Source organism: Anolis sagrei, chromosome 6, assembly GCF_037176765.1.
Source record: "Anolis sagrei isolate rAnoSag1 chromosome 6, rAnoSag1.mat, whole genome shotgun sequence".
In the NCBI taxonomy this organism is placed as follows: Eukaryota; Metazoa; Chordata; class Lepidosauria; order Squamata; family Dactyloidae; genus Anolis; species Anolis sagrei.
Window position 1 is genome coordinate 51,981,467 of NC_090026.1, and position 25,809 is coordinate 52,007,275.

General features: G+C 38.4%; 1 protein-coding gene across 1 annotated transcript in view; it reads left to right on the plus strand.

The window, feature by feature from the left end:
• The window catches only part of MAP3K3 (mitogen-activated protein kinase kinase kinase 3), a 57,194-nt gene that overhangs the window by 16,881 nt on the left and 14,504 nt on the right, over positions 1-25,809 (plus strand). The window contains exons 3-12 of the mRNA XM_060781318.2: positions 2,742-2,831; positions 4,379-4,419; positions 10,738-10,837; positions 12,217-12,330; positions 13,764-13,884; positions 16,185-16,318; positions 17,266-17,339; positions 18,663-18,730; positions 19,911-20,003; positions 20,513-20,704. Of these exons, the coding sequence (XP_060637301.2) occupies positions 2,742-2,831; positions 4,379-4,419; positions 10,738-10,837; positions 12,217-12,330; positions 13,764-13,884; positions 16,185-16,318; positions 17,266-17,339; positions 18,663-18,730; positions 19,911-20,003; positions 20,513-20,704 (1,027 nt within the window). The remainder of the gene's footprint in view (positions 1-2,741; positions 2,832-4,378; positions 4,420-10,737; positions 10,838-12,216; positions 12,331-13,763; positions 13,885-16,184; positions 16,319-17,265; positions 17,340-18,662; positions 18,731-19,910; positions 20,004-20,512; positions 20,705-25,809) is intronic.

Genomic DNA, 25,809 nt, shown 5'->3' on the forward strand with positions numbered 1-25,809 from the left:
CACCTCATCATCTGGGCACATACACCAAATCTGTCCCTCATGCCTGGTCCTGCTTCCCCTGCTCCTTAATCTTTTATCTGCTGGGGGTTTTTTATGGGAGGAAGAGGAGGTGATTTAAGAGATTGTCCATTTCTTGTTTTATTTCCTTGTCTGTTCCTAATGCATGATATTCAGGTTATTCTTGCTACTATGTGCTGTCACATCTTCTGCTGTTATGATGAGGTACATCCCAAAATCTCAGTCTTCTGCAGCCTTCCTCAAATCTTGAAAACTTAGAGCTGTAACTTCCTTAACTGAGGCTAGATCTACACTGCCCTGTATCCCAGGATTTGATCCAAGATTATTTGCTTTGAACTGGATTATATGAGTCTACACTGCCAGATAATCTGGGATAAGAAGATAACCTGGGATCAGATCCTGGGATACAGGGCAGTGTAAATCCAGCCTGAGTCAACTCATATTCTTCTTTCCCTAATGCCTTCAATTTTATGGAGCATTACCATATTTTCTAATAAGTCTTGTCATCTGATTGTATGCCCAAAATACAGGAGTTAAACATTTACCTTCTAGTAAGAGTTCAGGCTTGATTTATTCTTAGTAATTTGGTATCTTAATTGCTTACTGTAAAGTTAAATAATTTTCTGTAGTCATTACTTTGTTAATATTTAGTTTCTTCTCATTTTGTTCCTATAATTCCTTCCCTTGCTGATTATGTAGTATCTATAGCAGGGGTCCTCAAACTTTTTAAACAGAAGGCCAGGTCACAGTCCTTCAAACTGTTGGAGGGTCACATTATAATTTGAAAAAAACATAAATGAATTCCTATGCACACTGCACATATCTTATTTGTAGTGCAAAAAAACCCTTAAAAACAATACAATAATTAAAATGAAGAACAAATTTAACAAATATAAGCTTATTAGTATTGCAATGGGAAGTGTGGGTCTGCTTTTGGCTGATGAGATAGGATTGTTGTTGTTGTTGTTGTTGTTGTGTGCTTTCATGTCATTTCAGACTTAGGTTGACCCTGAGCGAGGGCTGGGTAAATGACCTTGGAGGGCCATATTCGACCCCCGGGCCTTAGTTTGAGGACCCCTGATCTATACTCTTGGTTCAATTTTCCCTTTGATTTCTTGAATCTTGATTATTGTTCTATTTGTCTGTATGTACAGTTTGCTCAACAATTCTAATCCATATTCTAACACTACTGTTACCACCTTTTACTTTTGTGTCTCCTCTGTTCAGAACTGTTTGAAGGGTTAATCATTTGTGCAGTTAGGCTTTTCTTCTTTTTGATCACAGATACAGTCTTTTCTTTGAGTATACACCTGAGTTCCAATCCTCATTTCTAATTCCTTGTCTTTTTAACTTGATTGATTAGCAAGGCTACATAAAGAACATTTTTCTGTTCTCTATGTGTTCTCTAATTTCTGCAGGGATATTATTCAGATCGTATTTTGTCTTCATACTACACAGATTTATAGCACTTTGATCCTACATTAACTGGGCATTAAAGTTCTGTGGCAGAGAATTCTTAATATTTCATGAAACAACAAATCCCAGTGTTCCTTAAGATGCAGCCATGGAAGTTAATGTGGGATGAAAGTACTGAAACTGTGTAGTATGAAAGAGACTTCAATCTTTTTCTTTAGCTTTACTCTAATTTTGATATTGGCATGCCTGTAACATAATCTGTTCCCGTGTTTTTTTCAAAGATAAGAGCTTTTACATGTTCTGCTTCCTCTGTTCATTTGATTTCTGTATTGGCCATCTGATGATGTCCATGTCTGAAGTCATCTGTTTGATTACTTGAAGAATATGTTTACAATAAAGAAATTGTTGTGCAGTCATATGTAAATAATGTATATCATCTAAAACTCTGTCCCTGTGCTGTTGCTTCTGTCATGGTCATTCAACCATACCTTGGGCCTAGTCATTCTTTTTCTAAAGTTCCCCAAAGTACTCCGCATCTTAGAGAGAAAAAATAAAGTTCATGGCAGATGTGTTCATGGATCACCTGGTGTTGTGTTCTGGGGTCTTAAACTACAGGGATTTATGGTTTAAGTTAATCTGAGCAAGTGAAGGCCTTCAGATGTTTTTGGCTACAACTCCCCTCAATCTTTATCATTATCTGTGCAGGCTAGGATTGGTGAGAGTTATAACCCAAGAGCATCTGGAAACCTCGCCATGCTCACCCATGATTTCAATGTTGGGGCACATGTCAACATTTGTGCCTTTCATTTGTGTGGGGAGCTTCTCAGTGAATCCCATATCCAAGTTGTGCTAGAAACAATAGAGAAGAATTCTCTTACTAGCATTTACTAATGTTAGCCCTTTCCCAGAGACATTTGTCTGCTGCCAGTTTTGACTTTCTTATGCCTGGCAATGCCTTTTTAAAATAATTTGTCCATACTTTCCAAAATATTTAATGCTAATCAATCAAATGAAAAAGACAAACTGACGACATTTTGTCTTTTTGACTTGATTGATTAGCAAGGCTACTTTTGTGGACTTCTGTGTTTTTGTTGTATGTTATCCTTCAAATTATGTCTCCTTGAGAATCTGGTAGTGAAATGTGTCTATAAATAAAAATCTGAAAAAAAAATCAGAGGAAGAAAATAGGTCAGGTAATTTTCAGCATAATCCTGGAGACGTTAAGCATTCACTGCCAATTTTCTTGCTCACTGTTTAGAAAGTAACCTCATTTATAAATGTCATCTTGGTTTTTTTCCCCATTTAAGAAAAAACATAGTACAAGCAACCCAAGCGTCCTGAACAACCCTACAATAACAAATCAATGCACTCGTGCAGGAGAGGACAAAAGAGCTCAGGTAAGCAGCCTTGGTATTTTCAATCAGAAATCAAGACATCAATGTAAAATGTGATATAGAAAAGACAATATATGATGCTGTTGTTCTGCTAGTGCAGGAATGTTAAACTCATTTTCGTCAAGGACCACAACAGCCTTAGGTTTGCCTCTAAAGGGCTGTTGAATCCATGGACAGAGAATCTGTGGATAAAGGAGGCCAACTATATTTTTTTATATAGTGGCTGCTGCTCTTTTGTTTTTAGCCAGTTTGGGTCCCCAGATGTTAATTGATCACTAGAATCATAGATTTGGAAGAGACCTCATGGGTCATCCAGTCCAGTCCCCTGCCAAGAAGCAGGACAATTGCATTCAAAGTACCCCCGACACCCCCAGCTAACTGCCATCACTATTGAAAATGTGAATTGCAGCCCAACAGCACTTATGGCTCTGAAGTTGGGGACAGGTTAAAGGGTGCTTTAAAGTCAGATATCAAATCCACAGATATGATTTGAAACACTGACTAGCCTGACTGCAGCCTTACAGATGTTAATAATTATAACTTTATTTTTGTACCCTGCCTCCATCTCCTTGAAGGGACTTGGGGCAGCTTACATACAGCACAGTGTGTCTAATACAACACATAAATTAAACACAAAATACAATAAAAGATAAAACCAGTAGAATATAAAACAATTTAAACTCAAAACAGCGCCCGATAACTTATGGTGAAAACTGTTGTAAAACATGACCAACTGTAAACAGGAACAAGGGAATAAGATAGTGCAAGTTGTAGCTCATGAACTAGGGCATGGGACAAAAGTGCAATGCTCTGTCATTAATTGTGAACCATTGAGGATAGCCATTCTCAAAGGCTTGTCCAAACATCCAAGTCTTTAATTCCTTCCGGAAGGAGGACGGTGTAAGGGCATGTCTAATCTCCCTAGGAAGGGTGTTCCAAAGTAGGAGGACTACTACCAAGAAGATCCTCTTGTCCCCACCAACCACGCTTGTGATGGTGGCAGGACCACAAGGTGGGCCTCTCTGGCAGATCTTAACACTTGCACGGGACCTTGGGGGGGGGGGGGGGGTGGCCACGAAGATAGGCAGGGCCTGAACTATTTGTGGCTTTGTAGGTGATGACCTGCACTTTGAATTGGGATCGGAAACTTATCAGTAACCAGTGGAGCTGTTTTAATAGGGGTGTCATCCACTCCCTATAATTAGCTCCAGTTAGCAATCTGGCTGCCGAGCTTTGCACCAGTTACAGTTTTAGGACTCCTCCCTGACATTTGTCAAGAATTGACTAACTCCCCAAGATACACCCCTCCCCCTGAATGCAAATAGATAGCACCCATCGGGATGGAGGACCTTGGGTTCTGGAGGCCTCCACTGAAGTCGTGTGGGGGAGGGGGAGATGCGGTCACACATACCATTCTCAATAAGATACAAAGATGTATACTCTTGAGACACTTTGTGATCATGTCAATAAGGCCTTTGATCATTTTCCTGTAAAATAAACAAAGGGAATAAAACATTCAGCAAATGAATTAACTATATTTTCTTTGACAGAATGACGTAAGGATAAAGTTTGAATATAATGGGGAAAGGAGGTAAGTATTTGACCTTTCTATATATTTCTCAGATTTCTTTCCACTTTGGCTACTGGATTTGATTTTGATGAAATTGTTATTTATATTTCGCTTAATAAAGATTTCTACATGTGCATCATCATCAGAAAGGCTAGGTTTTTCTCAAAAAGAGTGAAAGAAGAATTTGGTATCATTTGGGATTTCCTCTCATTTACAGTATATAATCTCCTAGTGAAGGATTCCCTTCACTCCCAGACTTACTTGCCTAAAAGCCAAGTAGAAGTAGTGTGGTTAGGTACCTGACAATAATGCCCTGTCATTCCAGTTTAACATATTATCTCCCCTCCCAAGCCCCATTTTGCACCATCTCTTTTATATCTTCACCATTTCCTAGTCAGGAACAGAAGTTTCTTCATGGGGTGGGGAGATAATTTGGCCTATGAGCTTAGTACTATAGAGCAGTGGTTCTCAACCTGGAGTCCGAGTACCCCTGTGGATCCATGATGTCATCATGGGGTCTACAAATGATTGAAGAAATGTTACAATTTTTTTGCAATTAAATCTGAATAAATGCTCCCAAAATGGGCAATTTGAAAGAAAAGAAGTGTCATTATTATTGTTATTGCTATTTCTGTCTATCAATGTTATTACTGTTCTGCTATAGCTACTATTATTATATTTATTTATTTATTACTGCGCTTGTATACCGCTGTTTCTCAGCCTACATTGGCGACTCAACGCGGTTTACAACACTACAATAATCAACAATATTCAATATAAAAAGCATAAAAACACATACATAATATACAATATTGGGCCACCAATATCGAACCAATGCATCTCTTAACTAAAAACACAGTCCAATTTCATCGTCTGTGATTACCAGTCTTTGATCATCAGATTCATTGCACCGAGTTAACCGAATGCTTGTTCGAACATCCATGTCTTCAGTCTTTTTCGAAACACCATCAGCGAGGGGGCTGATCTTACCTCTATGGGGAGGGCGTTCCAAAGCCGAGGGGCCACCACAGAAAAGGCCCTGTCTCTCGTCCCCGCCAGCCGCACCTGTGAAGCAGGCGGGATAGAGAGCAGGGCCTCCCCAGAAGATCTTAGGGTCCTGGTGGGCTGATAGGCCGAGATACGTTCGGATAGATAAGTTGGGCCAGAACCGTTTAGGGCTTTAAAGGCCAACGCCAGCACTTTGAATTGGGCCCGGTAGCAAATCGGCAGCCAATGGAGCTGGTACAGCAGAGGAGTTGTATGCTCCCTGCGCCCCGCTCCTGTTAGTAACATGGCTGCCGCCCGTTGGACTAATTGGAGCTTCCGAGCTGTCTTCAAAGGCAACCCCACGTAGAGAGCGTTGCAGTAGTCAAGACGGGATGTAACCAGAGCGTGGTTACATCCCGTCGTGTTAATATTTTAAATTCTTTCTCTGAGGAGGCACCTTCAGGGTTCATGTCAGTGTGATGGCTTTGTCATACTGAATTACCCAGTTTTTCTATAGTCTTGCTTTCATTTTTTTAAAGAACTCTAAGATTGCTTTATTTATAAAATTGTAATTTTCTTATCAAGTGAAGGGGTATTGCTGATCTTCCAATATTGAAGAAATGGTTGAGAACCACTACCATAGGGCATTGCTTCTTAAACCTGGGGCCCCTTTTGGCCCAAGAAATGATTATGTGACCCTGCGTACATAGGTATATACAATTTATATACATGTATTAATAATAAATCAGCATTTGCAAGACTTGCCAAATTGGCTGATTTTCCTTTTTATAAAGTACAGCTGAAGCATCTTCTGCAGAGTCTGCTCTAAACACTGCACAACAGATTAGTATAAATCTCTAAAACAGCCACTAGATGACATTCAGAAAACTTTTACTGTTGCCAAATTTTTGGGGACCCCAACATTGAGCTAAGGAGACCCTTTTAGAGTTAGCTCCCACAGTTTAAGAAATGCCATAGAGCAGTGAAAGGAGAAAATTCTCTTTCTTCTGGTCCGCGAGCCTTTATCTTAGTTTTTTATACAGTAATTGGTATCCCGTGTTGGACGAGAAAGACAGGTTAAATTTGAAAGCAGTGATAATTAACACTAGTAAGAATTTCTGCTCAGATATGAAAGACTCATAATTGTAATTAATATTCAGGTTTTATTTTTGTCTTATATAGCTTTATTAAAGAGAAAAACAGGAAAAGTTCTATCACCATTTATTACAAGATGGTGGCGGAAATGTGGTGGTTGAAACATTAATTACATAAATTAATTAATTGTGTAAATTGTATAAATATGGAGCCCTGTCTCTCTTTGGGATTATGACAGAGGAAGGTTGCAAAGAGCACAATTCAAAGTGCTGGTCTTGACCTATAAAGCCCTCTACTGTTCCATCCCAGTTTAGTTCTCAGAACGTATCTCCTTCTATGATCCACCTTGGAGTTTGCGATCATCTGGAGAGACCCTGCTCTCGATCCTGCCACCCTCACAAGTGCGACTGGTGGAGACAAGAGACAGGGCCTTCTTGGTGGTGCCCCCCCCCCCAATCTATGGAACACACTCCCCTGAAATCAGGGCGACTCCCTCTCTCCTATCCTTTAGAAAAAGGTTTAAATCTTGGCTCTGGGACCGAGCTTTTGGGCAGCTGACCAAGCAGCAACTGCAATAACTTCTGAGAATTGTCGATGAATATACCTTAGACTGGAATTCTGGACTATGATTTGGATTGGGGACTTAAGCTTGGTTGTGTTTTAATATTTTAATGGTTTATATTTTAATGTATTTTATAATCTTGTTGGTCTACTTAATGCTAATTGTTCATATTGTGATTGTTTGTTGGCATCTAATGATTGCCAGTTGTAAGCCGCCCTGAGTCCCCCCTCCCGGGTTGAGAAGGACGGGATATAAATGTTTGAAATGAATAAATAATAAATAAAGAAGTATAATAGGCATGCTATCTATCTCTATATATCACAATAGTAAGTACAGTAAAAAAACAAAATATTTTTATTCACATACTATATCTAGCAGAGAGTAGGGGTATATTCACATTCAGATGTAAAGGAGAGGTAAAAATTCTGGAAACCACTGATCTTAGAGTATCTCAATAATAATAACAATTTGTTTTCTATCTTACCTAATCAACTGGACATGTTTGCCCTTCTCTGGACGTGTTTGCCTTCTCTGACAATAATAATAATAATAATCTTTATTTATACCCCACCACCATCTCCCCAAGGGGTCTCGGGGCGGCTAACATGAGGCCAACAACACATCAGTAAAACAACAAAGCAGTAAACAAATAAAACAATACAATTAATATAACTCACATATAAGCAGTAACACACAAAAATTTAAAACCTTTATGGCCGGGCCAGATGTAATAGATTAAAATTTTAAAGTAAACACTGGGCGTGAACAGAGGTAGATGTATCTAAGCAGGAGGGGTTTAAAGGATAATGTAGGGAGAGCAACCCAACGGGTAGTTAAAGTGCTTCTGAGGACATTTTGCAGGGAATTGGTCAGAGCAGGGCATTGTTTCCTTTATTCAGGGAAGGCACACTGGAACAGCCACGTGTGCCTAAAGACTGCCAATGTGGGGGCTTGTCTGATTTCCTTAGGGAGTGAGTCGGGGGGGGGGGGTCACCATAGAGACGCATGTGAAAGGGGTGGGAGCGAGAGCAGGGCCTCTCCAGATGATCAAAGAGATCGCGTGGGTTCGTAAACAGAAATGCGGTCACGTAGGTAGGCAGGTCCCAAACCATTCAGGGCTTTGTAGGTAAGAACCTGCACCTTGAATTGGGACCGGAAAATGAACGGTAGCCAATGGAACTCCTAAAACAGGGGGGTTGACCGCTCCCGGTAAGTCACTCCAGTTAGTAACCTGGCTGCCACCCGTTGAACCATTTGAAATTTCTGAGCCATCTTCAAGGGTAGCCCCACATAGAGTACATTACAGTAATCCAATCTGGGTTAAAACAACTATTCCTAAATGCAAATAGCCCTATTTCTTTGAGACTCAGAGGCTGAGACAGTCAAGTAGTTGGGGAACAACAGAGACAGCTAGAGTGAAATAAAGTAAATCTGAACTTTACTCCTTCCAGATAAACCAGAATATTCACATTACACCATAAGTAAATATCTAAACATGGGATTTTTTTGGACATGAAGATTTAAATAGAATTATTTGGCATTAACTGTGGAATTTAAACATGGAGCAATACAAGCAGCCATAGCCATGAGATTACTAGATGTGTTAATACAGTGACAGGATGTCTAATATAATTGTGTACTGTCGCAGTAGGAACAGATGGATGCACTGTTCAACAGAGGCATAGTGTTTTGGAATCTACAGTGCAGTGGTGATAAACATTCACTGGTTTTTGCCATTTTTTGCCTTTTCCTGGTGTGAAGCAGGTGTCTTTGAAATGACATGGCAGGGGGCTCAGTAGGGTGTGCAGTGTGTGTTTTACATACCCACTGAAATGAAAAGCTCAATTGTATGTAACTAGTAATTATGCAGCTATGTAGTCTTGCTCTTGAAATGCACTGGCTTGATTTCAGCAGAGCTGCCAGATTTAGCCACAAATATTTAAGTGAGGAATGTTCTGTCTAAAAGTACCAAAATGCATTAAGACTTTAAAAACATCAGGTGTGTGTATATGAGTAGTGTGCATTTGTCTTATGAAGAGTTGTGCTGCAGTTGTGAGCTCAGCTATATTTACCCAGTGTCGGAGTGATTTGAAGTTGGATTGATTCCTAATTGACATACAAAAAATGTTGTTGTGGTTCGCTTTTTGCTTAAAATAAAAAGTAACCAAGGTAGTATATCTGAATAGATACAACAATGTTTTTGTGTATTGTCGAAGGCTTTCATGGCCGGAATCACTGGGTTGTTGTAGGTTTTTTCAGACTATATGGCCATGTTCTAGAGGCATTCTCTCTTGACGTTTTGCCTGCATCTATGGCAAGCATCCTCAGAGGTAGTCACCTCCTCTGAGGATACTTGCCATAGATGCAGGCAAAACGTCAGGAGAGAATGCCTCTAGAACAGGGGTCCTCAAATTAAGGCCCGAGGGTAATTATCCAAGGTAATTTACCTGGCCCTCGCTCAGGGTCAACCAAAGTCTGAAACGATGTAAAAGCACACAACAACAGCAACAATTCTATCTCATCAGCGAAAGGCAGGCCCACACTTCCCATTGGCATACTAATAAGTTTATATTTGTTAAAATTGTTCATCATTTTAATTATTGAATTGTTTTTACGTGTTTTTGCACTACAAATAAGATGTGTGCAGTGTGCATAGAAATTCATTCATGTTTTTTTCAAATTATAATCTGGCCCTCCAACAGTTTGAGGGACTGTAACCTGGCCCTTTGTTTTAAAAGTTTGAGGACCCCTGCTCTAGAACATGGCCATATAGCCCGAAAAAACCTACAACAACCCAATGTTTTTGTGATTTTGCTTTCTAACTGTTATATAAATGAAGAAGTTGAAAGGAAACAATTGTGTTGATCAGCCAACTGGCCTTTTCGAAACAGACAATATAAACACATCTAGTCCGAATAAAATGAAGAAATCATATTGCAGAGCACACCACTTAAAATCAAGCTACTCTTTTACAGTCACAATCTCCATGTATATGTATACATAGGTGCACAAACACACACAATCTCTTTATGGCTGAACATCACTCTCCTGCAGTACACTATATTATCCTATATTGACTCTTGTTCTCTTCCATGTGTACCATTGCATTTGGATAAATTAGCCAAGAATGTCATGTTGTGATTTCTATTCTAATGTCTCTGTGGTGACCATAAGGCTAGAATTGATTTTTTTAATTCCATATAATCTTGGATAGAGTTGCTGTTTTCATGCAAACTTCATATATAGATAAAATATTAAGGAAAGTGGAATACAACTCCATGTGAGTATACCTTTTAAAATCGTATTGAGCATTGCTTGCTCATGGCTTTCTAGCCACGGAAAAAGCTGATCCTGGATGTTGCAGTTTTCTAAAAATCTAACTGCTAATCATCTTTATGTAGCATATGCTATTAATTGCACATCTAAAGATATAATCTTTGAACGCTGACTTTTCCATAGAATTTCCATCACCTAATTGAGATTAATTTTAGAGAGACAATGATCAAATTATTTCTCTAATGGAGGAAGGGACAAACTCCATATTACTATACATTATTCAAGAACTTTGATGTAGTGGTGCTTAAACTAAAGAGAAGTACCCATGTTTGTGGACTGTCTCTCAACTCTTTTTTGTATGAATTATTGTGCAAAATTAATTTTGTTTGTATAGTTAATGTCTTGGTGTTCCTTTCCAGGATTATTCCTTTCACCCGGCCTGTCCGCTATGAAGATGTGCAGCAGAAAGTGAAAACAGCTTTTGGTCAAGTGCTAGATCTCCATTATATGAATAATGAGGTACCAATTTTCACTAAAATTAATACTTCTGAAGTCTGAAGTGAAAATAGTAGTAGTAGTAGTAGTATAAATACTTTTGAATAATCCACAGAAAGATTTGAACAAATCCTGTCTGGAACAGCAGCAAACTTTTCAAATGGAGTGCTAATTATATTAACACAGTTTAATTCAGTGTTTCTCAACCTGGAGGGGTCGCGACCCCTAGGGGGTCACAAGGAGGTTTCAGAGGGGTCGCATGACCATCAGCATTTTCTGTTGGTCCTGGGGGTCTCTGTGTAGGAAGTTTGGCCCAATTCTATCATTGGTGGGGTTCTGAATGCTCTTTGATTGTAGGTGAACTGTAAATCCCAGCAACTACAACTGCCAAATATCAAAGTCTATTTTCCCCAAACTCCACCACTGTTCACATTTGGGCATATTAAGTATTTGAGCCAAGTTTGGTCCAGATTCATCATTGTTTGAGTCCACAGTGCTTTCTGGATGTAGATGAACTACAACTCCAAAACTCAAGGAAGTTGTAGTTCACCACCAAATCCTTCCAGTATTTTCTGTTGGTCATGGGAGTTCTGTTTGCCAAGTTTGGTTCAGTTCCATCATTGGTGGAGTTCAAAATGCTCTTTGATTGTAGGTGAACTATAAATCCCAGCAACTACAACTCCCAAATGACAAAATCATCCCCCCCAACCCCACCAATATTCAAATTTGAGCGTATCGAGTATTTGTGTCAAAATTAGTCCAGTGAATAAAAATACATCCTGCATATCAAATATTTACATAATAACAGTAGCAAAATTGCAGATATGAAGTAGCAATAACAATAATTTTATGCTTGGGGGTCACCACAATATGAACTGTATTAAGGGGTCATGACATTAAGAAGGTTGAGAACCACTGGTTTAAATTATTGTTGTTGTTGTTGTTGTTGTTGTTGTTGTCCTTCCCTATCTCTTCGAGGGGGCTCAAGATGAAAATAAAATAAAAGCCATCCCATGGGCGAGAATCTTAGAATTTGCCGTTTGCAAACATATTTGTGAGTTGATAATTTCAGCACTTTTGTTGGCTGCCTTTTAAAGCACCAGAGAATACTGTAAATTGTAATTTGGATAATTGTAGTCTACAGCATGGCATTAATACTTCTAACTAGACTGTACAGTTGTTGTAAATCCTGAAACTATATAATATAACGCAACAACTCTGAAGGCTAATTTAAAGTGCTGAAAAATGTTAAGTATTACAATACTGATTTCAACTTCTCCTACGTTTTTAAAATAACACCAAACTCAGAGGTAATTCTTTCATTATTAGTTCTCTTCGTGCCAGGAAGAATTCAAAGTGCAATGCATCTTTATTAATTAAACGTCTCTGTTCTTCTTTTGCAGTTATCTATTCCCTTGAAAAGTCAAGATGATCTCGACAAAGCAGTAGACCTTTTAGACCGAAGTTCAAACGTGAAAAGCCTTAGAATATTACTGCTGTCTCAGGACAGAAACCATGTGAGTAAAATCAGGCTCATTCGCTACAGACCCTTGTTAAACAGAAAGTAGTGCAGTCATGCCTAGATTACATATGGGGAATCTTGACAACAACAAACATCTCAATAATGGACAGACCACACTCCAACGTGCAGAAGGGCCACCCACTGTTGGCACAGTATAACTCCCATATCTGTGGGACTGGATTCAGTTGTCCATGTCTGATAAAACATGTTCTCTCTTGATATTTTCCAAGTCTACCAATACAACTGTGGCATTCTTTGTCCAAAAGTCCTTCATATGAACTGGGCCCACTATTACCAATGGTTTAAATGTGTCCACGTAAAGGCTGAAAACGTATCCTCCCTACAAATAAGTATATAGGACATATGAGTATCTATATAAATAAAAATGTAATGTTCGTTTGTGGGATTAACAGAACTCAAAAACCACTAGATGAATTGACACCAAATTTGACAGCAAAACACATTCTAATCCGATCTATGCCTTTTAAACAAAATACCTTTAAAATGAAGTGGAAATAACTTAAAACTCCCCAGAAAGAAAAATGTCCCTTTCCATGCAGGAAGGCAGAGTCCTTTTCTTTTGGGGAGGGGAGGGATTGAGGAAAGGAAAGAGGGAAGGAAGGAGAAGGCCTGGCCCAACGGAGGGGTGGGGGCTTGGCGAGGCAAGCCCCAGCAGCAGCTGGAGCCACCGCAGCGGCTCCATGAGGCCCACGTAGCTACCAGGCAACTCTCCCCCTAAGACCAGAGGATTGCAAGGCAAGCCTGACTCCGCATCCTAATCTCCAGGGAAGCAGAAAACAAACTTGCTCCCTCCTCCTTATAACTTCCCCTCGTGTATTTATACATGGCCATCACATCTCCTCTCGGCCTTCTTTTCTGCAGGCTAAACATGCCCAGCTCTTTAAGCTTGTTCTCCAGATCTTTGATCATTTTAGTTGCCATTCTCTGAACACATTCCAGCTTGTCAACGTCTCCCTTAAATTGTGATGCCCAGAATTGGACAGTTTTCCAGGTGTGGTCTGACCAAGGTAGAATAATCTCTCTGCTAATGTTGAACCCCTCATACAAAAAATAGTCCAGGGTTTTGTCTTCCCATGGTTAAATTCCAAGATGTATTGAATTCAGGATATTTCTCATATAAAATTAAAACTCCTTTTACCATTAACTTTTTAAAGTGCTTCAGGTTGGTATCCTCCCTAGCTCAAGAGGAATCAAAACCACATCTCCTGTCTGGCAGAAGTAATATTTTCCATTGACTACCATATTGCCTGTAACAACTTCAGACACTATGCTTAATTATTGTCCAAAACATCTGCCCTGCTTTTCCTGGAATTCCTGACCTTGTGTTTATTTGATGTAATATATTAGACCCTTAACCTGAATTCCTAAAATCGTAATGGTCTCACTCGGTATACATGTTTTCAACAGACCAGTCCATCATCACATTCCGGAATGCCAAAGCAAGTCAGAATCAAAACTTCCCAATCTGTGGGTGATGTGAGCACTACTTACCAGCCACCTGAAACCAGAAGTAGGCATCTCTCAATCAGTGAGTATTGATAATCTGGCACCTACACTTTTGGTACACAAATGCTGCAGCACAAATACCGTAAATACAGTCATGCAAACCAGTGTTGTTGTTGTTGTTGTTGTTGTTTATTTTATTGCAATTTGTATCTTATTTTATTGTAATTTGTTGTTTGGGCTCGGCCTCATGTAAGCCACCCTGAGTCCCCATTGCGGGAGATGGTGGCGGGGTATAAATAAAGATTACTATTATTATTATTATTATTATTATTATTATTATTACCTGGGAGGAAAAGACTCAGATGTGGACTGTTTGTTTTGGTTTTTTTCCTGCTTGCTCCCACTTTCTCACAGACACACACTCACATTCTCCCATTCTGTGGATTTCAGACAGAATAAGGCAAAGCCCCACTTTTATTCTCTTAATTTTGACATACTTCTTAAGAGAGAGGCTTTATTCCGTTATCTTAGTCGTCTGGTGGTTGGGCTTCATGATAAAAATGCACAGTTCTCCATCTGAAAGGGGTTGGATTTTGGTTTTCTTTTGATTGCATATTAGCTCTTTCAAAAATAAAATTCTTAGTTGCTTGTTTCCTCTAATAACCAGTAGATGGTGCAAATGTACTTAGCATGGCTATATTTTAAACATACAGCTAAAACATTATGTTTATGATAAAATCAAGACAGCCATCTTTTAGGCTATATACATACACATACATGTGTGTGTGCTCACAGTCTTAGAAATAAATACAGGCACGTATGTTCAGTATTAAGGTGAAAAATTCAATCATTTGTACATTGTATGGATTTAATGTCTTATTCAAACAAAGTTTTACTTAAAAAGTACTTTTAATTGTACACATATAAATATTTTAAGACACACAACATGGTATCATACTTTATTTGATATGAGTTTTAAAGGCAATTTTAGTGTAGTTATTCTATTTAAATTCTTTTTTCCACACTGCTATTATTTTATTTGTTTTTTAACTTTTGTATTGTACTTTTTATACTTGTCTAATGTGGATTGTTAGCTGCCTTGAGTCCTCACAGGAAAAAAGGCGGGGTGTAAAAAAAGATAATAATAATAATAATAATAACAACAACAACAACAACAATAAATATATATTCTGTTGGCTAATTATGCTACTAATACAGTACCCCATTTTTCTGGAATCAGTTCTTCATATATAATAAGCTGCACCAAAACTCACCCCAACTTCAAAAACATTTCCTGCAGATACAGTGGTAGAAGGGAATGGGTAGGAATGGTCACTACAAGTGCCCAACTGTATATGAGGCCTTGGAAGCTGCTTTGGATCACAGCCAACAACAACAGGCTTTAGCTTGGGGAGAGGGGAAATACAGAGTTCTCTTAAAATTTCATATCCCTTTGATAATGTTAAAGCATAAGTAAATGTTGTTTCTATTATACTATCAACAGAACAAAAATGGCACACGAGGGACCAGCAAAGTATGTCAGGTAATCAGGGAAAGATTCCTAAGCATAGGAAGCCAGCAAAATAGCAGCAAAAATGCAGGCAGCATGCTAGATGGTGCCTCTTTTACCTGCCATTCTGAATTTGACATTATTTAATTGGTTTCAAATGTCCCCAGTTAATTATTTCATTAGGTAACCTTCCTATCTTATGCCAAAGGCTGAGTGTGCAATGTGGTTGATTTTATTATTATGTTTTGTTGAATGAAACAATAACAGAAGATACACACAAAAAATAAACAAGAAAAACAAGAGGGAAATGCTGATTGGCAAATGATTGGGAATGTCATAGATAATTAGGACAATTGATTATTCCAAAGGTGACTGTGAGTTACTGGAGTAATGGGAAATTATGTTGTAATTGTTGGAATATACAATAAAAGGCCACCAGATTTCAGTAAATGAGTCCATCTATATGGCTACTTCTATACTTTTTAGCTTGTGAAATTAAGTTAGTTGACTTGCTCTATACAAGTTGTCTCTACCTATAGTAGTCTTAGGTTATGAATCATGAAAGCTTCTCAGTGGGAAAAGATACATATTTTTTCACATATTTTTCTGATGTCTATTTACAATATTATTCAAACAAGTTCAAGTAATCTATTTTCTGTTAAGGCCATATTCCTAATATATGTCTGAACACCACTGCCGCTGCATTTTCTCTGTTACCTACAGATACTGACACTTGGTCACAGTCATCACGTTTCCCTTATTGTACAGTGCATGCGTACTATTTTGTAACAGGAGTGTTAAAAGAACAGGAGAACACAACTGTCCAATTTTCCTTTCAAATGTGTGCATTCTTTTCATTTTAAAACCCTCAGGTTCTCAAAACACGGGCCGAAGTTCACCCCCTCCAGGGTATGTCCCAGAGAGGCAGCAGCGAATTGCTCGTCAGGGCTCCTATACCAGCATTAACAGTGAAGGAGAATTCATTCCAGAAACCAGTGAACAATGCGTGAGTTTGAAGTAAAAATGAAAAAAAGGAGAACCAGTGATAACTTCTAATCTTCTCAGTTGTGCTGTTCATCTGGTATTGCTATACACTACTATGGAGTCAGACCACTGATTGTCTAGTTTCCTTTTGTCAGTAAATTATATGAGAGCCATGCAAGTGTGGTGCATCAGGGATGAAATTTCCTCCCTTTAATGGGCCACAGCGCTGCCTTTACTCGAAAAATCAACCAGAAATAAATTAAAATCTGCTTGCTACCTGAGATGCTGAAATGTATGGCAGGGAAAGGCTATTTCTTTTGGTTTTCTTATGGTTTTTCTTACGGTTTTTTGGTTACTGGATTTTCCCCTCCCTGTTCATTCCTCCATCAACACAGTAAATAAAGATAAGAGTCAAGTAAAATTTATGTTAGAGGACAATACAGATAAATTGACTATGTTATTCTAATAGTAGATTGTGTATTATAATTCTCATAATCAGGGTCACATGACTAAGATGGATCAGACTCCTAGATCAGGGGTCCACAAGCTTTTTAAACAGAGAGCCAGGTCATAGTTCCTCAAACTGTTGGAGGGCTGGATTATAATTTGAAAAAAAAGAAGAAGAATGAATTCCTATGCACAATAGAACAATACAATAATTAAAACGAAGAACATTTTTAACAAACATAAACTTATTAGTATTTCATTGGGAACTGTGGGCCTGCTTTTGTCTGATGAGCTGTTGTTGTTGTTGTGTGCTTTCAAGTCATTTCAGACTTGGGTTGACCCTGAGCAAGGGCTACGTAAATGACCTTGGAGGGCCGTATTCGCCCCCCGGGCCGTAGTTTGAGGACCCCTGTCCTAGACTATAATCAGAATGGTCTCTTAGATGTTCCATACTTCCTTTTTGTATCATACTTTCAAAACCAGGCCAGATTCAACATTCATTTCGTTGGCTTTCCCTTATAGATGCTGGATCCTTTAAGCAGTGCTGAAAACTCTATATCTGGGAGCTGCCAGTCCTTGAGCCAATCAGGAGACAGGTATGGACTTGGATGGGTTTGGAATAGATTACACAGCCCAACCAAAAAAAATATCGATGTCTTGTTTTTAGTCCTGATCCTGGGGTTATTTGGGCACTGATTCAGAAAATTGCATTGGATAGACCACATCAGCTCTAGTTTCTTAGGTATGGTTATCATGATTTTCAATGGTTGAGCAGATGACGACAGGTATATGATGTACAAATCTCAAAAAACTAGAGCTGATGGGGTAAAACTGATGTCATTTTGGAATATTCAGGTCAAATATACCCAGAAACAGGGTTAACATTTTAAGCTTCAAAATCTGTGTTGTCCAGTGTTATCTTCATGCATCTGATTAGCATATTGGGATTTCTGAGGAGTTTGGCCTCTGCTGAGTTTGGCTATGAGCTTTTGGAATTCCACTGTACACCTTTACACATGCATACTTACACAATTTGACATGGCTTATTTTTGTAACCCCTTCCCTATATTTACATCAGTTATTTGCTTCTGGAACTTGTATTAGCTGATTTTTAGGGCTGCTTGATGTGTGTCCTAACATTGAAATTGTTCATGGATAGGGAGACTATAATCACTCACATCATTACAGTATCCATGCCCCAGTGTCAATAGTGAGCAGTGATAAGCTGATAAAGCCAAAAATTAAGAACCTGAGTCTGGAATTAATATGTTATTTAAGTTACATAACTGGCTAGGCCAGAAATAGATGTAGAGGAAAATGAGATGTCTCTGATAAGGAACTTTGCCATGTAAATTTCTTGAATGCTTCAGTAAAGCCATTCTCTGGTTGTCCTGGACCCTGACCCCCTCAGCTGATGGAGACCTCTCATGACAGCTGTCAGGTCCATCTCACAAAAACCGTGAAGCTTCCTTGGAAAAGGATACTCAGGATACATCTCTGGTTACTCTTTCTCTATTTTTGGGTTTGGATGATTCCTTCTCCTCAGTTGCTGATAACCCTGGTTGGTGGTGTAAATAATAACAGGGAAGGTGGCAGAATCAGTTTCTCTCTTGACATGGGTTTCTGTGATGAAACTAGACATGAAAACAGATTCATGCCAAATTTGAATGATTTTGTTTAGTGTCATGAGAAGACCTATATTTGACATTGCAGAAATTCCAAAATGCTATATTCGATGCAAATACTCTACTGTCATTTGCTACTGTTTACGTTTCCTAGTCTTTGTCTAATCTTAGGGAGTGAGCTGTTGTTGTTGTTGTTGTTGTGTTCCAATGTAATATAGATAATTCCAGCCAATTGTAAGATACTAAATTAAATTATCTCCTCCCCTAATTTCCAGTGTGTTTTCTTTCCAACAGCCTTTCTTTCCTGAAATCCTGCATATCCAGGGCTCAGAGTTTCCCAGACAATAGGCAAGACTTTACAGGTAAGTCAGTGATTTAATGGGACGATTCTTAGGAAGGGTGAGGAGATAAAGAACTTCCTTATTGTCCTCTGCTGTATGTTTATGTTTTCCACATGGATTCCGATGAAATAATGATGTTCAGAAGTATATAAGCAATAGGGCTGTCAACTTTTACCTGTTTTTGGACAATTCCCAACTGGATGAAGACGGGTGAGGGGTCAGGTTACTTCTCCTACTCTTGCCATTTCCAGATTGGGTGTGGCCTATCAGAATCTTCAGAAAACATATCTGTCTTTTGTTTCTTCATTTTCCTGGAACTACTTACTACAGTGAAGTGGGGAACTGTACAGGGAGTAAGAGACAGTTTTCACAAACACCTGATGGGCTTCACTAGGCTCCAAACAATCCAGGGGTGATACCATCTCCCTTCCGCAAATTTTAAATCATTTGAGGGCAGTGGACGAAACAAGGCAAAAATGTGGGTTAGTTTTGATGTGTCTTGTGTTTTTCATTCCCATAGGAAAGCTTCTCCAAGAAAATACTTTTCTTTGGACTTTTGTGTGGGAGAGTAACCATTTGTGTGATTGTGTGTGTGTGTGTGTGTGTGTATATATATATATATATATATATATAAATAATATTTTTATTGAGACTTTTTTATACATACATTTAAAATTAGGGTTCAAAAAAGGTAAAAAGAGGGTAAATATAGTAGGATTGGGATAAAGGATTAGGTTGAAGGATAGTGAGTGTTTGGGAAAGGGAAAGGGTGGGCAATCGGATAGATCAAAGGAATTAGGGAGGGAAGGGGAAGGGTAGGGGTTGTGTATATTGAATATGCATGAATGTGGGACAAATTGTGTGTCGGTTGAGCAGTGAGGAAGGAGGTTCTCTTTTGTAATGAGTTGCCAAGCCGCATAGTTTAGCTCTTTCTAAATTAGTTTGGGGGGGGGGGGGGAGTAGCCTGTGCCTTGATTAGATTAAGACAGTTTGCATCATCTCAGCTGATTTGTAGCTTTAAAAAAGATCGTACATCTATCTGTGTAGCTCTTGTTAAGGTTCTTACACATTACTTTCTGTGCTAGTGTTCATTTATTGCTCAACCCCATCACAGGACCTACATGAGAGGAATGTAGTTTTCTGCAACTTCTACTGTATTTATTTAATAAAACTTTTCTACCTTACTTTGTCTCCATTCTAGATCGTGAGAATCAAATCTATGACAAAGCAGAGAAAGGTGGAACGTACCCTCGACGTTACCATGTCTCCATGCAGCATAAAGATTACAATGACGGTGGGTGTGTTTTATCTGTTATAAATCACCCTACTTTTAATCTTCATGATAAGGTGGCCATTTCATGTTTCTTCCAAAGAGACCTATCAGTTTCCTCAGTTACCAAACCTTCCACTCCTCTTGAATCTGTGTAGATGGACAGACGTAGGTAAAGGATCATAAGTGAGTTGGCATTTTGCTTTCTCGTTTCCTGTAGTAAAATAGCTAGAGAAAATAAAGGGATGGGTGATGGAAATCACGCTGCATCTCCCCTAACTACTGGTATGGTATAAGGAGATAGATGTCATGTCTACTGAGAATAAGCCTTGCTATATCCTGAAAAGAACATGTGCTGAGAATGTGTCAAGATACCAGATTCTGGGAAGTAATCACTAGAAAAATGTTTTTTAAGTACCAGAATATTTTTGCACCTCTCCCCTCCCCCCCCCCCCCTCAACAGCCTAGTTTTTGGATTATTGTTTTATTTGAAAACCTCACTTCTCCTTCTCTGACACTTGCTGACTTTGCAGGTCGAAGGACATTTCCTCGCATTCGACGGCACCAAGGCAACCTCTTTACACTGGTGCCCTCAAGCCGTTCTTTGAGCACCAACGGGGAGAATCTGGGCCTGACGGTGCAGTATCTCGATCCTCGTGGGCGCTTGCGAAGTGCTGACAGTGAGAACACTCTTACTGTACAGGAGAGGAACATCCCAACCAAATGTAAGGAAATAGTCCTAAACTTTGAGAGAGAAAACTCCATAGAATGATTTGCCAGTACATTCAAGATCGATAAAAGCAAGTGTGTCATTTTGACCCTTGATCGGACCTTTGTGGTCGCCTTATTATTTATTTTATTTATTTAAAACTTTTATATCCCGATCTTCTCAACCTCCGTAGAGGGACTCAGACCTTCACCATACAAGGCTAGGGCACAGGAGACTGATGGATATTGTGTATGCTGTAGACACATGCAGCACTCGCATTCAAAATCCATGTTTGTGCTTGGAGAGTGCTGCCAGGGTGTTTGATTTCTTGTGAATTTCTCCTGGTCTCTTGGTGGCCTCTGGTTTTTAAACAGTTGCAACCAGCATCTGCTACCCTTTTGCTACTGCAAGCTGAAAGACCTATCTACATTTACTCAGGACTTAGTCCCCTTTACATTTCTGAGTAGGCACGAGTATATTTACCATTATACTTTGTTTTGTTTTTTAAAAATAATCTTTATTGAGGTTTTCTTAAAAAGAAGTACATATTCTATAAAATCACCATAGTGAATGAAATAAAAAAAATAACCAGAAAAGAGAAAAGGTGAGAAAGGTGAAAATGGTGAAATGTAAAATGTAGAGGTAAAGGGAAAAAAGACAAAAAAAGGAAAAAAAGAATGATTTAGTGAGAGGTTTTTGACCTTCTGGTATCTTTCCGAAGTCTTCTACATAGTCATCTTGTCTTATGTCTTCATTTCTTATCCTTCTCTCATCTTTCTTTCCCTTCTCTCTTTGTGTTACCTTTCATTTCTTCTTAACAGTTTCAAATCATCGTTTCTTTCTTTTTTCTCAGATATTCAGTAATTTCTTTCCAATCTGTTTCTTTCCTTCCCATTTCTTTATTCTTCAATAGTAGAAAAGTAATGCTGTCCATATTTCTAATTTCTAAAATTTTTGTTAGCCATTCATCCTCTTCTGGTATCTCCTCTTGCTTCCATTTTCTTGCGAAGCATATTCTTGCTGCTGTTAATATTTGAAATAAGATTTTGTCTGTATTTTTCTTGTTATTGTACATGCCTAATAAGAATAGTTCTGGTTTCCATGGCAATTGTATTTTTAGCATATTTTGGATCTCTTTCTGTATTTTCCTCCAATATTCTTTTGTTTTGTCACACGATGCGTACATGTATTTTATTCTCTTTTTCCAAATTTCTTCCCATTCTTCTTTTTTGATGTTTCTCCCGATGTTCTCTTTCCATCTTTTCATGTAATTTTTAACTTCTTTGGATTCCATGGACCATTCTACTAATTTTTTATATATCTTTGTTATTAGCTTATTTTCCGTCTCCATAATTTTATCCCAAAAATGTTTTTCTTGTGTAAATCCTACTTTTTTATCTGATTTATATTTCTCCTTTTTTTGCCAGTATTGGAGCCAAGAAATTTTCTGGTCTATAGTATTTAATTCATATTGTGATTTTAATATTAATTCTCTTTGCTCTTTTTTCAATATATCCTTGTAGACTGGCCACTCCTTCCATCCCATGCACCTTCTCTGTCCCGCTTCTAATAGGGATAACCAGAGTGGTGTTTTACTATATAATTTCTTTTTGTATCTCTCCCATATTTTTAGAATCGCTGATCTTGTGAAATGGTTTCCAATTTTTTTTCTTTTTCTTTCCCTTTATACCATATATAGAGGTGCCACCCCCCTCTTAAGTCCATTCCCTCTAAAATTAGTAGCGTTTTCCACTTAATTTCGCCTTAATTTTTTCCTTAATATATTTACCTTTATACTTTGGAGGCTGATTCTGACTTGGGGAAACATTTTAAAGTAATGCATTTCAGGAGAGCTACTGAAAGAATAACGAGGAAAGATATAGAAAGATATATACATTATAACAATCAAAGATAGAAACAAGGGAGAGATAAGCAAGACAAGTAAGAAAGAAGCGGCTCCAAAGCAACAGATTGAGAAGGGACGGAGAAAGCATACATAATCGAGGCAGCAAAAACAACAGCAACCAAAGAACATAAATAAATATACAAATAAATAAACAAATATATACAAACAAATATATACATTCATACACATATACTAATATACTAGTATACGCATATTATATAACAAAAAGGAAAGACAAGGGAAGTACCCCGGCAAGAAAGATCAAGACAGCAAAATAGGGGAATTAATAAAGAAGTGGATTAGAATGGCCAACAAAAAGAATAAACTAGAACAAAGGAGAGGCTCTCTACCAGGATTACTACCAGAAAACCCAATTATACAAACACCTATACCTACACCAACAACCACCAACCCAACTGCAATGGACATACTGAAAGAAATTCAAAAGATACAAGAAAAGCTAGAAGGCTCACAGGAAAAACAAGATGCTTACCAAAAGATAGCGGAGGACCAAAGAATGAGCTTAAAGAAAGATTTTAAGGAGGAAATGACAAAATTGAAAAATGAAATCACAGCGGAATTGAGTGAAATGAAAAAGGACATGGATTCAATGAGACAAGAAATGAGAAACAATCAGACAACCATAGAAAAGATAGAAAGGAAGCAAGAAGAATTAACGAAAAAAGTTGAAACCATGGGTCTAGCAGAAGCCAAATTGGAAACCAAACAAGCACAATTGGAGCAGAAAGATATGGAATACTATCTAAGGTTCAGAAGCGTACAGGAAGAGGCCAAAGAGAATCTAAGGGAAGTAATAACAAAAATAGTAGCAGCTGTACTTGAAATTCCAGAAGGGGACGCGGAGACCAACATCGACCGCACCTACAGGGTTTCAACAAATTACGCTAAAAGGCACAACGTTGACAGAGACGTGGTCGTCCAATTTGGACGAAAACATGTAAGAGATGAAATTTTAAGAAAGAGTAGCAAAAACCCACCATACTTCCAAGGAAAGAAAATAACCATCTTAAAGGAGCACGCACAATCAACCATACAAAGAAGACGAAAGTATCTTACACTAACGGAAGAACTAAGGAGACGTCACATCAGATATCGTTGGGAGAAAGAGGAAGGACTGATGGCCACGTATAAAAATGAAAAAATATGGATTACATCAGAAGAGAAAGCACAGGACTTTCTAAAGAAATTGAAAAAAGACAAGGATGACCACGATTTCCAATACGTCCCAGGCATGATGATGCAGGTTAAAAGGTCAAGGACAGAATCACCGGAAAAAATAGACATAGCAACAGGCCCCATTCCAACAGCAATGGGGAAAATCCCAGAAATACCAGACAATGATGGAAAGAACAATTAACTGCTACTCCCAGAACGTGAATGGTCTGAACTCGCCGAGCAAGAGGAGGAGGATTTTCCATAGACTAGGTCAAAAACAATATGACATAATTGCGATTCAAGAAGCACATATCGCTCAGAGACACTCAACGCACATAATCCAAAAAAAATTAGGGAACGAATTCTTCTCACTAGCACCAGAAAAGAAAAAAGGGGTGGTACTATACATAAATCCAAACCTAAACCCTCAATTAACATTTCGAGATGAGGAGGGCAGACTAGTAGGAGTCACAATAGCAGTAGATAAGGAAAAAATACTGATATGCAACATATACATGCCAAACGGCCCGAAGACTTCTTTTACACAAAAATTAAAACACTTCCTACAACAACAAGAATACGATCATCTAATCATCATGGGAGACTTCAATGGCATAATAAACAGTCAGTGGGATAGGAAAACGGACTCCAATAAGAACAACCAAAAGGCAAATATTCTACCCAAAACTGTAACCAATTTGTTGGAAGATCTCAGCCTTCAAGACGCTTGGAGAGAACACCACCGCGGAGAAAGAGATTACACTTTTTACTCTCCTCGCCATAAGAGCTGGACAAGGATTGACATGGTATGGACCACGAAATCACTCACCTCAAAAATAGGAAAAATTAATATTCTTACAAGACTCGACTCGGACCACAGCGCCATAGAAACAACTTACAACTATAGGAGAAAACAAGGAAATTGGAGACTTAACGAGAACCTACTCAAGGACCAGGAAACCCAACAACTAATCAGGACACAAATACAGAAATATTTCGAGAGCAATGAAACAGGCGATGTCAGCATCCAAACGGTATGGGACGCTGGGAAAGCGGTAATAAGAGGCATCTGCATACAACAGAACGCAATAAGAAATAGAAAACGGAGGGAGAAAATGCAAAAAATATTACAAAACTTGGAAGAGGCAGAAAACAAACTTAAGCAAAACCCTGGAGACAACAAGACCAAAAAAGAAATGGAGATATTCCACAGACAGAGGATTGAGCTAGAAACGGAACAGCTTGCAAAAGAAAATTAAATACGCGAAACAGAACTACTTTCAAAATGCTAATAAGGTGGGACCTTGGCTGGCTAGAAGAATCGGGAAAAAGAAACAAAAACAATTCATCACTAAAATCATATCAGATAATACTGAATATAACACAGATAAAGAAATAATAAGCCAATTTAACAAATTCTACAAAGAATTATACTCGAAAGATCAGACACAAATAGAAGAAATTATGCAATACTTAGGAAGACAAAAGCTACAGAAAATAACTGAGGACCAAAGAGAACACCTAAATAAAGAAGTTACGGATCAGGAAATAAAAATAGCCATTTCCAGATTGGATGCCACCAAATCGCCAGGTCCAGATGGATTTTCGGCAATTTTCTACAAAACATATGAAAAAGAATTGACCCCAAAAATTAGGGAATTGATAAACCAAGCCTTTGAAATGCAAATAATCCCCAACACCTGGAAACAAGCTACGATTAGAATGATACATAAAGAGAACTCTGACAGTACTGATGTCAAGAATTACCGACCCATCTCGTTATTAAACGTAGATTACAAAATATATTCGGCCGTATTAGCAGAAAGACTAAAACAATTCTTAAGGAACTGGATCCGGGAAGAACAATCAGGATTTTTACCTAACCGCCAAATTAGGGATAATGTCAGAAATATCATTAACGTAATAGAGTACTATGAAAAAAACATCGACAAAGAATGCGCCCTTCTGGCAATTGACGCGGAGAAGGCTTTTGATAAAGTTAACTGGGAATTTTTCCTGGCGGTAATGCAAGAACTAGA